This window comes from Salminus brasiliensis, chromosome 9 (assembly GCF_030463535.1).
Source record: "Salminus brasiliensis chromosome 9, fSalBra1.hap2, whole genome shotgun sequence".
In the NCBI taxonomy this organism is placed as follows: Eukaryota; Metazoa; Chordata; class Actinopteri; order Characiformes; family Bryconidae; genus Salminus; species Salminus brasiliensis.
Window position 1 is genome coordinate 26,738,556 of NC_132886.1, and position 13,126 is coordinate 26,751,681.

The window sequence follows — 13,126 nt, forward strand, 5'->3', positions numbered from 1 at the left end:
AACTAATGAATTAGAATTGTCTGAGAGTCTGAGAAATTTGATAATTTGATTTGAAAGAGGACAGATTTATTACTTTTATTATGTTAAATGGTCTAATCAAATGAAAATAGAAACCAAATCAACCAAATTAACCAAATTAACATGAGTCACATGCTGCTTGCTTCTTTTTGGACTCCCAGAATTAAAAACTCAAAATAAAAGTCCTGAGCCTAGACCATACTGTGCCAAGGTCCAACACAATTATTAATTTTAGTGACAAACAGCATACCGGTTCATTTGTAGCTGTGTTCACTTGTTACAGTTTGTATAGCATGTTAGCCAAGTAATGTTTAAGTCAATCCTGATGCCTTAGGTCTCTCCCACATGATGAGGTATATGGCTTATTAATTCAACAATGGTATGGGATCAGTATTGGCTGATACGCAACATTCGTACAAACATAAAAAGTTGGATTGGTGCATCCCTACCTCTAGTGTTTTTCTGTGTGTAAATCTCTGTGTAATTGCATTGGCAGTTATCTGACCCTTGACCATTTAGCCAGAGCATACCATCTTCAGTGTCGAGACTGAATGTATTTACTTCAGTTTTTGTTTGCAGTCTGATATTCGAGCGCTTTTCTGGAACTGACCCCAACAGCAAAGACAATTCTGTTGGGTTGCAGCTCTTGGGCATAGTGCTGGCCAACCACCTTCCCCCTTATGATGCTGCCTCTGGCATTGACCATGACAGGTACGCACTCACGTCCTCAACTCCAACCTAAAAGTCCCTCTTCTTTCAGGAGAAAATATGATCACTGCTAAAACTTGTCAAATATTATGAATAAGAAGTGCTGCACTTGTTTTCTGCACTGATTTTCTGGCAAACCTATTTTTACAGGTATTTCCAGTCTCTGGCAAACAACCTATGCTTCATCAGATATAAAGAAATCTACTCAGCTGCAGCGGAGATCATTGGGTTAACCCTAAGCTACATGAAAGACCGGGATGACGTATGTGTACAGTGCGTTCAGCTTAGTTTAGTGCCTTGAAATGATGGTTTTAAATGGTTTTAAAGCTTGTAAATGTATGTTTTTATGCAGCAAAACCAGGATCCATTGTTCAACGCGACGGTTACAAAGCTGGCGGATTTGAAGAAGAAGGACCTGAGTGACAAATTTGTGATTTGTTTGAGCAAAGTGTCCAGACACTTTCCACCTCTGGTAGCTCAGTAAGTTAATTCAGACTCCAGAGCTTTTCTTAACTGTCCTTCCTGTGACTGTGTGTAACTGCATGTGTGTGTTCGTCCATACCAGGTTTGTAAATGCTGCTTTTTACCTGCTACCAAAGCTGCATGGTATATTGAAGACTCACTGCCTAGAGTGTGTGCTCAGCTGTGCTGACTCCATCCCTGATATCTTCATGCACCTTAAGACCAAGAGCTTTGTCCAGATTATGGCCCACAGGTGTGTACCCATGTGCCTTTTCTGATACTGTTCACTCAACATAAGGTTGAGTGAACATGGTTCACTGGATATATACCTCTAAATGGGAGTTGGACTATTCTAAGTCTCTAAATGATGATAAATTTTGTATTTTTCAGAGACGAGGCCAGGCAGCGGGTGTGTCTGGACATCGTGCATAAAATCCTGGCCATTCTGAAGCCTGAGGAGCTGAAGGAGTTTCTGGGGGCAGTCTGTTCATTTGTGTCTCATCCCTCCCCTGTGTGTAGGGAACGGATGTATGACATCCTTATGTGGATCCAGGACAACTACAGGTACCTGTTCTCTTCTTGTCTGACAGTAACTGGTTACTCTGGAAAGCATGGCTCCCACATCTACCCATGCTTTTCACAGTTGGCAACTGGGCCAGAGCGTCTCCAACGACTAGACCCCCCACACTCACCATTTGTGTTGGACACGGATGGATTTTGACTTCTGCCTTTAATGCATCCAAGCAGTGAACACACACATACACTAGTGAGCACTCATGCCCTGCTTTTGCTGCCACACCCGGGAGCAGAAAGGTTTAAGGACTTCACTTAAGGGCGCAACAGTGGCTGTTGAACCTATAACCCTCAGAGCCCCTGTTCAGCTGTGGTGGGTAACTACCGACAGTGGTTTGAAGAGGAGCAAATTAAAAACCAGTGTCAGCACTCATCCATGTGTGAGGGCAACAAAGGTGATCCCATCTGTCAGATCCCGTCAGAACAGCCTAACTAAAATGAGAGAGCCAGAAGGTAACAGACACAGGAACCTAGCTAGCTCCACTGTCCACAAACCTGAGTGATATTAGGCAGCATACCTGTGCCAGTCAGCATATTAGGCAGTTTTTTAATGTTTTGGCTCATCCGTGTAGGTTCAAAAGATTAAACTGTATAAAAGGAATCAAATTAATATTTTTTTTCAACAATGATAACCATCTCTGCACAGCACCTGTAAAGTATCAGATCTGTGAGCTATCATGGAATGGAATACACCATGTTAAACCATTTCTTTTATTGTGTGTTCACAGTGATGCTGAGAGCAGAGAGGACAGTACATCTGTGGAGGTGCTCAATGCAGCCAAGGAGACACTCCTCCAAGGGCTGACGGATGAAAACCAGGGCTTACAGTAAGGATTACATAATGCATAACAGGGAGATTAGATCAGAACAAAATCAGTTACACTACTCAAAACACCACTGTCTACAGATCACTGTTGTATCTGCTTTGGTAATTTTTATCATTAATGTTTAAATAGTCTGGCCAGAGGAGGATGGGTCCCCCTTGTGAGTCTTGGTTTCTCCCAAGGTTTTTCCTTGCCACTGTCGCCGTTGGCTTGCTCACGGGGGTCTCTGTCCTTTATTAAGTACTAATTATGTAAAGCTGCTTTGTGACGACAACAGTTGTAAAAAGCGCTATACAAATAAATTTGACTTGACTTGACTTTCTCAGCCTTAAGTAAAAGGACGAACCACATTTTTGTTGCTTTGCCGTTTTCTCAGGCTGTACGTTCGTAACTTCTGGAGTCACGAGAAGCGCTTACCCCCTGCCACTCTGGAGCGGATGCTGATGGTGCTGGGTTCTTTGTACTCAGCCCGCATTGAGGAGCGCTTCCTAAGCCTGGCGACAGATTTACTCCTGGAAATGACGAGTCAGAGTCCTGACTACACACGCAACATGTTTGAGTTCCCGCTTTCTGAATGCAAGTTTCAGGTAGGCTCTTGGGAAGCTCAGCTCATGCTTCAAGTTTTAGAACCAGAATTTGAGCCAGGGTTCTGTATTCATCATTAAAAAGGATCTATTGCACCGGATGAGACGCATGACCTCTGACTTACTCTGCTTACGCTGCCGTCTCTATTTCCATACATCCACTGTGTGGTATTTTGATTTGACCGCAGGACTACGCAATCGACTCCAACTGGCGGCTGCGGAGCACAGTCCTCACACCTATGTTTATGGAGACTCAGGCGACCCAGGCTACAGGCACTCAGGGTTCAGACAGTGCACGGTCACAGGCTGGCAGCATGAAGGGCCAAATCCGAGCCACGCAGGCCTCTCTGGAATTCTCCCAGACTCAAGCTCCTGGTGCAGGTATTCTTTTTTTATTAGAATGGGGGGGAGGGGGGGGGTAAATATTAAAATGATATTCTGCCCACAAACAGTGAAAAGATGTTTCTCTGACAAACTAACATTTTGATGCATCAACATCAACAACCTTGTAAAGAACCTAACCTGCTGAACTCCCATTTGGCAAAGTTAGACACGATTCAGACACAGTTGACTGAGACTCCATTCATATGTTTCTGAATACCATAGAAATCAACTGCACACTAAATACAGTGTTTGTCTGTTCTTTCAGGTCGGCGTTCTGCATATAACTGGTTGACGGGCAGCAGCGTGGACACTCTGGCCGATTACTCCCTGTCCTCTGACTCTCTGTCATCTCTGCTGGTGTTTGAGAAGAAGAGAGCGGAGCGGCCCCTGAGCTTCAGAGCCGTCGGCCCTGGCTTTGGCTCCAGACGCCTCACTGCCCCCCCTGACGAGACAGACAGCCGCAGCGCAGGTCTGTTGGCAGCTATAAGAGGCAGTTAATCATGCAAACAATGCGCAGGCAATAAACTGCCTCAGATAGTGCTGCATTGTAATGCACTCACTTTCCATACAGCTGATCGGGAAAAGCGAGCCGACATCCTGCGACTGAGGAGAAGATTCCTGAAAGACAAAGAGAAAGAGAGCATAAAGTTTGCCAAGAAGGAAATTCAGTCACAAAAAATTGAAAGGGTAGGACTCACTCCCTGGTAACCAGTTTGTTTGTGGTCCTTTGAAACTGTGTGCTGTTTTGCTGCAGCTCTCATCTATTTGACGAACAGGAGAAAAGGGCAGACCAGAAGATACGACGAGAGGCTCAGGTGACCTTGTACCGTAGCTACAGAGTGGGTGACCTGCCTGACATTCAGATCCAGCACAGCAGTCTTATCGCCCCCTTACAGGCTCTGGCCCAAGTAAGAGCTAATCCACTGTCTTTAAACCAGATCAAATTTGTCATTTAATTCAGAAACATTTTTCTGAATCTTCCTTTAATGAATTCATTTAATTAATAATCAATTAATTCTACTACCTCAGAGAGATGCCACTCTGGCAAAACAGCTGTTCAGCTCCTTGTTTGCTGGTGTGCTTGCTGAAATGGAGGCATCCAAGCCGTCTAATGAGAGGGAGGGAGTTTTGAGGAACCTACTGCAGAATATGAATGACTTTCTGCAGAAGAGCACTACATACTTCCCACCTTTTATTTCCTGCGTGCAGGTAAGTGGACAGTGTGGGTCAGCAGACTTTGGTGTTGAGTCGTTCTACGTTCTACATCCATTTCCACATTCAACAAGTCCACAACATGAAAGATTTGTTCACCCTCCAAAAAACATTTCCCACCTTAGGCCTGAAATGCTTCTAGATATTGTCATTTTTACTCAGACATGGTAGCCGTATTCACAATAAAATGTGACGAGGTGGTAAAATTCATGTGGTCAAGTTCCTGACCTAGCACACAGCAACACAAGTTAAACAACACAAGTTTAATCTCTGCGTCTATTTTGCAAGGTGGGGTACAAGTACAAGTTTAGTGTTACGGGGTGGTAAATCAACAGTAACGCTTGAATTTGTAGCTTTAAACGTTGGCACTGGTTACAGGTTTAGTCTCAAAACACATGACTGACAATGGCTTTCTCTGCAGGACATGTGTTACCACCACAGAGCCCTACTGGATATTCATTCTGCCAGTGTCAGTGCCAGCTGTCTGGCCAGCCTACAGCAGCCAATGGGCATTTTGCTCCTGGAGGAGAGTCTAATGCACTCCGGCGGCGTGCCTGATGAACCCCCTTCCAAACGGGCACGGTGCAAGAAGGAGCTGCCCCCAGACACAGAGCGGTGGATTCATCTAGCAAAGTAAGTTCAGCTGTGCCCCTCTTACATGCCTCTTTCCCCTTTCAGTATGTCTGCTGGTTATACTGTATGTATAAATATGTGTTGCCGATCACCTTGTGTAGGCTGTATAGGTCTTTGGGGGATTATGATGTTGTCCGGGGCATCTTTGGAGGGAAGATTGGCACAAAGCACATCACATGCACTGCACTGCAAGCAGAGGCAAAAAGTGACTACGCCGAGGCCGTGAAGCTCTACAATGAGGTAATAGGAGAACTTGGAAGCAGTGTTTTTTGAAGGGCAGTCTTAGGTCATAAACTTACATAAACCTCTACAAAGCCTTATTTAAGTGGCAGCTGTTCATGTCAATTTGGAGGTCACGTCAGCAACTGTTATGACAACTGAAGTTCTTTGAAATGAGCCTTTGGAAATGTCTTCATAGGCTTGTCGGTTGTCCGTCATAAAAAGCTTACGTAGATCTTTTAGACTTATAAATGTGTCATAGAGCAATATAAAGCCTATTCATGCAGGTTGAATGCAAGTAAATGTCCATCTAATATGTTTCTAGCTAATACCAGTTTTCAGTGGGGAGAAAATCTTGTCAAAATGGTGAAAAAAAACAACAACCCTGGTTTATTGTTCCTTTGGTTCAGGCGTTGAACAACGAAGACTGGATGGACGGAGAGCCCACTGACACAGAGAAGGACTTTTGGGAGATAGCAGCTCTGGAGGCCTACAATCACCTGACGGAGTGGAAGTCCTTGCAGTACTGTGCAACAGTCAATATAGATGACAGCACCCCTGTCAAACTGGAGAAGATGTGGGATGACCCATTTTATCAGGTCAATTTTGTTAATGTATTATGAAGGGTAAAATGCTTGAAACCCGTTACTCAGCTGCATTAGCAGTGTGAGGTCTGTTTGCTTTATTTAATGTTTCCTTTTTCAATGTCTACTAGGAAACATACCTTCAGCACATGATGCGCAGCATGCTGAAGCAGCTGCAGTTGGGCGAGAGGGACCAGGCTCTACTGAGCTTTGTGGATGCTGCCATGAAGGTGGAGGAACGGAAACTGGTGATTGAGACTCACTACAGTCAGGAACTGAGTCTACTGTACATCCTTCAAGAAGACTATGACAGAGCGAAATACTATGCCAACAACTGCATGCAGGTCTTCATGCAGGTCAGTTTTGGTTTTAGGGGTAGATAAGAAGATGCTGCTCAACAGAACTCTTAATTGATTGTCCTGAGACCTATCCCTGATTGTGAGTGGACCAATCAATGCCTTTGCAGTGTTTGAAGACCTTCCCCTAAAAGGTCAGATAGACTTTGGGAAGGTCTTCTTTAGTTCTTTTATTGCTGGCTTGAGTGTTTGTGTGCCCTGACACGTGCATGCATGAATGGACACAGTGGTCCCAAACTGTATATTGGGGTTCAGTGGACTCTGTGTTCCGTATGAAAGCTTAAAAAGTAAGAAAGCTTTGAGTCCCCAAATATAGTTCCTGAGTTAAAAGACAGTAAATGCTGGAACACACAATGCACAAATCCTATAGATAACCCCTTCCCCTTTATTTTGGAACAGACACAGTCTCAATATGCACAGATCTTTTATACTGTTTTCTTTTAAACTGTTGTGTCACTTAGAACTACTCTAGCATCGACCCTCTGCTGAATCGCAGCCGTCTAACTGTGCTCCAGTCAGTCCAAGCTCTGACCGAGATCCAGGACTTCCTTCATTTCATCACAGGCGAAGGTAAGGAAGCTTAGTACTCTTTTAAACACGTTTAGTAAAACTAAGTGGCTAAGCGGTAATGATGAAGCCACTCTGTGACTTTGTTAGGTTGGGGATGAGTTTCAATGCACAGATCTCATTTTGAACAAAGTTTCCAGCTACTGGCACCATCCACTTGCTCTGTAAGGGTCTGGGCTCAGATATATGTGATGCTTTGTGTTGATATTGTCAAAAAGTCCAGTATAGGTACAATATACATTAAGTGTAACAATATTGGCCCAAATCACCAGCATTTCTGCAATGAACTACAATTATTTCAGTTAGCACATGCTAAAATGCCTATTTGGTTTTCTTGTGTGTGTTTACCATAGCTGCCGTCTGTGTTGTTTCTTTCAGTCTCAGTGTGCTCTCTGAAACGTGTAATCAAACGATGGACCAGTCGTTATCCTGATGCAAAAATCGACCCCATGAATGTGTGGGATGACATCATTACGTCTCGGTGAGTTATCTGTGTAAGCGTACACTGGCAGCTGAAAAGAATAGCTCAAATGTTGTGGTTTTGTGACGATCACTGATACACACCATAAAATACAAGGGGGGAAAATGGTCTTGATGACTGCCTCACACCACTTCAATCAAAGTTTCTTGACCCTCTAAACCCCTGTATGTGGTCCCATATCTTGCTTCCTCACCCTTAGTCAACACAAGTTACATATTAAGTTACAAGTTTTTTTAGCAGTCGCAGATTGATTTATAGTAGATACTAGATCATTTATAATAAATACCAAATCATTCACTGCATTTACGGAATCATTTACAGCATTTACTGAATCATAATAGATATTGAATAATTTTTTATTAGATACTGAATAATTTACAGCCTTTACTGAATTCTTTACAGCAGTTACTGGATCATAGTAAATAGTGAATAATTTATATTAGATACTAAATAATTTGCAGCATTTACTGAATAATTTACATAATTTGAAACAGTAGATACTGAATCATCTAATAGCAGTTACTGGATCATAGTATATAGTAGAATAATTTATATTAGATACTATATAATTTGCAGCATTTACTAAATCATTTGCAGCATTTACTGAATCATCATAAATACTGAATCAGTTAATAGCAGTTACTGGATTATAGTAGATAGTGAAACATTTCTATTAGATACTAAATCATTTACATCATTACAGTTACAGAATCATAGTAGATGCAAAATCTTTTATATTAATCCTGAATTGTTTACAGAAGGTACTGATTCATTTCTAGTAAATACTGAATTGTTTATTGCAATTCATTTATAGCAGTTACATAACAGTTAGATACTAAATAATGTATATTATATCATTAATCATCTACAGCAGTTACTGGATCATTTATAGTAGATACAGACTCATTTATAGTAGATACTGAATTGTTTATAGCAGTTTTTGATTCATTTATAGCAGTGTGGTGGAAATTTGTCAAAGAGTGATGAAGCAGACAAGGGAATATGCATTGAGTTGCAAGTTTAATGAATCTGCACGCAGCTCGTGACCACAATACAGATTGCCTCAATGGTATTCAACATACATACTTATAGGAATATCCCCCTCCCACCCTCACATGTTGCATACATAATCTCCCATAGCAGTTACTGGATCGTAGTAGATACATTAGCATTTATATTAGATACTGAATCATTTACAGCAGTTACCAGATCATTTATAGTAGATTATTTACTATTTATTTATTATTTAGTAGTAGAATTATTTACAGCATTTTACTATATATTTACTAATATTTTACAGCAGCTACAGGATCTTTAATAATCATTTACAGCAGTTAGTGAACATAGTAGATTCTGAATCATTTGCAGCAGTTACTGATTCTTTTATAGCAGTTACTGAATCAAAGCAGCTATATGGCAGCTTCTGAATGCTAGCAGATACTGAATAAATTATAGTAGATATAACTTATTTATGGCACTTACAAGTCAAGTTATGACCTAGACAAAAGTCTTCCCACATACCCTTCACTGTTGCCAACCCACTTTCTACAGTTTCTCAAAATGCTTATGATTAAATCTGGCAATGCCATCACCTGAACTTCCTCACTCCCCAGCCCACGCCATTACTTGATGAGCGGTGTGACAAGTCGTCTTGTTGGCTGATTAAGTCATTTTTCATGGTTCTCCTCTATAATAAGGACAAACATCTGTTCAAACACATCCCAAACAGCTGCTAGACATAAGTGAGACATCCGAGCAATACTGTTTGAGATGTAATGCTTAATTCCAGATGTGTGTGGGTTCTAATGAGTTGTTTTTCTCTCTGCATCAGTTGTTTCTTCCTGGATAAGATCTGGGAGAAGTTGAACTCTTCTCCTCCTAATAGTATGGAGGTGGATGGAGTAGAGCAAGACAGCCCAGAAGAGTTAGGATTGCTGGTGAAACACTGCAAGTTTAATATGAAACTGAGGATGGCAGACAGTGCTTGGAAACAGGTACTCCTTCATAACCTTGACAGGAGGAGAATTTAACCAGCTTCTAACATAGCAGTTACTGTTACTGCCAGGGAATCAAAGTCTGCACAGTACCACAGTCAGGCGGCTTTCTTAGTGCCAAAGAGAATATTTTTACCAGTGCTGAACATGTTTTGGATTTGTTTTTGTGCCATTTCTTTTTGCCAGAACAACTTCTCTGTGGCGACCAAGCTATTGAAAGAGCTTCACAGGGAGGCGAAAACTGAGAAATCTTGGCTGCAGCGATGGGTTCACTGCTTCACTCGCTTCACTCAGCGTAGGAGCCAGAGTATTGGCCTAGCAGAGCAGATCAGCTCCCTGCTCAAGACTGTGCCACTGCTCGGTAATAACTGACCTACATGAATCAGTCTATAAATCTGTAAACCAGTTTAACCTACGATCTGCTGAACAGGGACGTGTGTGTTTGAGGTAGATACATCACCAAACTGGGTCATGAATTCTGCCCAGACCTTTTTCACTGTAGTTTGGTACATAAATGGTGACTGTTTGAAAAGTCAGGCCAAGTCTTGACTGTGTTGTGTGTTTCTGATGTGTAGAGGAGACTGAGAGGCAGAGCGAAGGATCTGGGGGCAGTGTTTTTAGAGGCCAAAGAATCCTGTTGGGCACCACCTTCGACCTTTTGGCTAGTGCTGTGTCCCGCAGTCCCTCTGCTCTGGAGACACTCGGAGAGGAGAAGGCACAGAGAGTTCTAGTACTTTCCGGAGCCCCTTCAGCTGACCAGGTTTGATGTTGTGAACATCATGTTTTGAGTTGTCTTGTTTGTTAGTTGACAGTAAATGACCAAAATATCTGAACACACTAACTGACAGTATTGCTGGACATGTGAACTGACTGGGCTGGAGACGAAGGTTCAGATGTGTGTCTTATGTGAACTTTCAGGTGGTAGAGGGGCTGCAGATGCGTGCTCTGGAGCTGTTGCGCAGTGCTGCTTGCAGGGCAGAGGAAGAAGAGCAATCATTCAGCCACAAGCATGCAGACACAGTCGGCATCGTGGAGGCCTACATGACTCTCGCCAACTTTTGTGACCGAAGACTGAGGGAGGACGAACAAAAAGGAGAGGGTACATTTTTGGATTTGCACACCAGAACACCACCCATGCTAAGAGTACAAAAAGATGACACAATGGTAAAAACTCTGCAGTTGCATGCAAAAGTTTGGGCACTCCTGGTCGAAATGTCTGTTACAGTGAATAGTTGAGTTAGTAGATTAACTGACCTCCAAAAGATTAAGATGAAACATTTCCCTTTATAATTTTAAGCAGATTAGTGTATTAGTGTATTCGTTATTAGTTACTTCTCTTGTGTTAAGTGATGCAAAGGAAAAGGAGAGGAGCTCTTTGCAAAGCTTTAGGAACCCCAAGAGATTTGAGCTCTCAGATAACTTTTACAAAGATCTCAGACTAAATTAGCTTGCTAGGGCTTAATGCTCAAAATCTCAAAGCTATGACTCCTCAAACCATGTCACAACAATGATCATCCATGGGCTACTCAAAGCAGCTGCTCATCTTTCTGAAAATGAAACATTTGCCACCCACAATGCAGGAGAAGGCTATAAGAACACAGCAAAGTGTTCCCAGGTAGCCGTTTCCTCAGTTAGTAATTATGAAGGAAAAAGCTGTATGACTGTAAAAGACTGGAGTGATGGTGCACTGTTCTACTGTGCTGCGACACCTGAATGGAAACCTGCATCCTTGCCACAAAATTCAGTCTGGGACATTTTCAGAGGAACATCTATTAAAATTTACCTTTTTGACCACAATAAACAAATGTGTGTTTGGAAATAAAAATATGCAGAGATCATGATTTGGGCCTGTGTTGCAGCCAGTAGAACAAGGAACAGGGAACATTTTACTGGCAGGGAAAGAATCTTCGACAGCAACCAAATTCTAAAAGCTCCCTGACTTTAGCATCATTGAAGATCTGTAGATAAACCTCAAAATAGAAATGCTGTCTTTAAGGAAGAATAGGTGACGATCCTCAAGCAAGCACCAAAAGACTCAACTGATACTTGCCAGAGGTACTGACCATGCAGGGTTCTCAAACGTTTTATTTTTCCTTATTTTGAACTTAAAGATAGAAATAAATCTTGTTTAATATGTTAATGAAATGTCTCAGCTTTAGTTTCATGTCTCTAAAATCAGGTCATCTTTTATTTGCTTAGCTGCTCACAGTAAAACTAAAATTTTGACCAGGGGTGCTCAAGGTTTTGCATGCCACCACATTCTGCCTGGTTCTAGCAATGATGGATCCCTTAACGGAAGGCCCCCATGAAATATACAGATACGAATATAATTTCAGACTGTATATGATAATATTTTCTATTGAATCCTGTTTTGCAGTGAGCAGCTCGCCACAGCTCCAGTCCTTACCTGCACATGTGGTTAAGATGATGCTGAAAGCTCTGAAGCTCAGTTCTGAGGAAGCCAGGCTCCGGTTCCCCCGCCTTCTGCAGCTGGTTGAGCTCTACTCTAAAGAGACCCTGGACCTGATGGCTAAAGAGGTGGGCTGTCAAGTCAAGTCAAGTCAAGTCAAGTCAAATTTATTTGTATAGCGCTTTTTACAACTGTTGTCGTCACAAAGCAGCTTTACATAATTAGAACTTAATAAAGGACAGAGACAGAGAAAAAAGAAGGAATAACATGAAGGGTCAAAGACCCCCGTGAGCAAGCCAACGGCGACAGTGGCAAGGAAAAACTCCCTCAGAGCTGGAGGAAGAAACCTTGGGAGGACTCACAAGGGGGACCCATCCTCCTCTGGCCAGACTATTTTAAACATTAATGATAAAAATTACCAAAGCAGATACAACAGAAAGTTGATAGTGGTGATATTAATAGTGTCAGACAGGCACGAGTCCATCTAGGTTTCAGCAAGGCCACCAAACAGGCAGCAGCGGCAGGCGGGTGAGCCATGGGTGGTGGCGGGTTGGGGGGGACCCGCTGGCCGGACTGGTAGGTGGCAGCTGGTTAGATGCAGGTAGAGGGGACCTCAGCGGGCAATCTTCCTGCAGGTCGGGCTGGGTGGCCATTTACTCGAAGAAGGTAAAGAGAGAAAAGTTAGTTCTAAGAGGAATTTTATGGAGTGCAGAGAATGTTGAGAATCAGCATCTGGGTATGTCTGACGACTCCAGCAGGTGTGATTATCACAGCATAATTAAAAGGAGAGAGCCAGAAGGTAACACAGACACGGGCGTACCCTGAGAACACCAGCATCTATCTGCTCCACCGTCAACAAACCTGAGTGATCGCATGTAAGCAGCGAGACGACAGCTCCAGCATCTCAGTGTACTACAATTCCCTGGGTCCGCGAACCCCTGGACCTGCAGCCCTTATCTAAGAAACATTAATTACCAAAAGCTAAACTAAACATATAAGTTTTCAGCCTAGATTTAAAGATTGAGACTGTGTCTGAGTCCCGAACATTATCTGGAAGGTTATTCGGACTGTGGCTGTGTTTCGGACGGGATTGTGAAAATGACAAATATTGTAGTAA

The 13,126-nt window shown here is 42.6% G+C and overlaps 1 protein-coding gene across 1 annotated transcript in view; it reads left to right on the top strand.

The window, feature by feature from the left end:
* The window catches only part of prkdc (protein kinase, DNA-activated, catalytic subunit), a 46,778-nt gene that overhangs the window by 25,807 nt on the left and 7,845 nt on the right, over positions 1-13,126 (top strand). Inside the window, exons 51-73 of the mRNA XM_072688063.1 lie at positions 598-729; positions 877-988; positions 1,079-1,206; positions 1,292-1,441; positions 1,579-1,752; positions 2,490-2,588; positions 2,962-3,172; positions 3,358-3,550; positions 3,819-4,022; positions 4,125-4,240; positions 4,330-4,461; positions 4,583-4,762; positions 5,187-5,398; positions 5,500-5,638; positions 6,028-6,216; positions 6,333-6,557; positions 7,019-7,127; positions 7,503-7,605; positions 9,437-9,599; positions 9,786-9,960; positions 10,175-10,359; positions 10,518-10,698; positions 11,977-12,137. Coding sequence (XP_072544164.1) covers positions 598-729; positions 877-988; positions 1,079-1,206; positions 1,292-1,441; positions 1,579-1,752; positions 2,490-2,588; positions 2,962-3,172; positions 3,358-3,550; positions 3,819-4,022; positions 4,125-4,240; positions 4,330-4,461; positions 4,583-4,762; positions 5,187-5,398; positions 5,500-5,638; positions 6,028-6,216; positions 6,333-6,557; positions 7,019-7,127; positions 7,503-7,605; positions 9,437-9,599; positions 9,786-9,960; positions 10,175-10,359; positions 10,518-10,698; positions 11,977-12,137 — 3,673 coding nt within the window. The remainder of the gene's footprint in view (positions 1-597; positions 730-876; positions 989-1,078; positions 1,207-1,291; positions 1,442-1,578; positions 1,753-2,489; positions 2,589-2,961; positions 3,173-3,357; positions 3,551-3,818; positions 4,023-4,124; positions 4,241-4,329; positions 4,462-4,582; positions 4,763-5,186; positions 5,399-5,499; positions 5,639-6,027; positions 6,217-6,332; positions 6,558-7,018; positions 7,128-7,502; positions 7,606-9,436; positions 9,600-9,785; positions 9,961-10,174; positions 10,360-10,517; positions 10,699-11,976; positions 12,138-13,126) is intronic.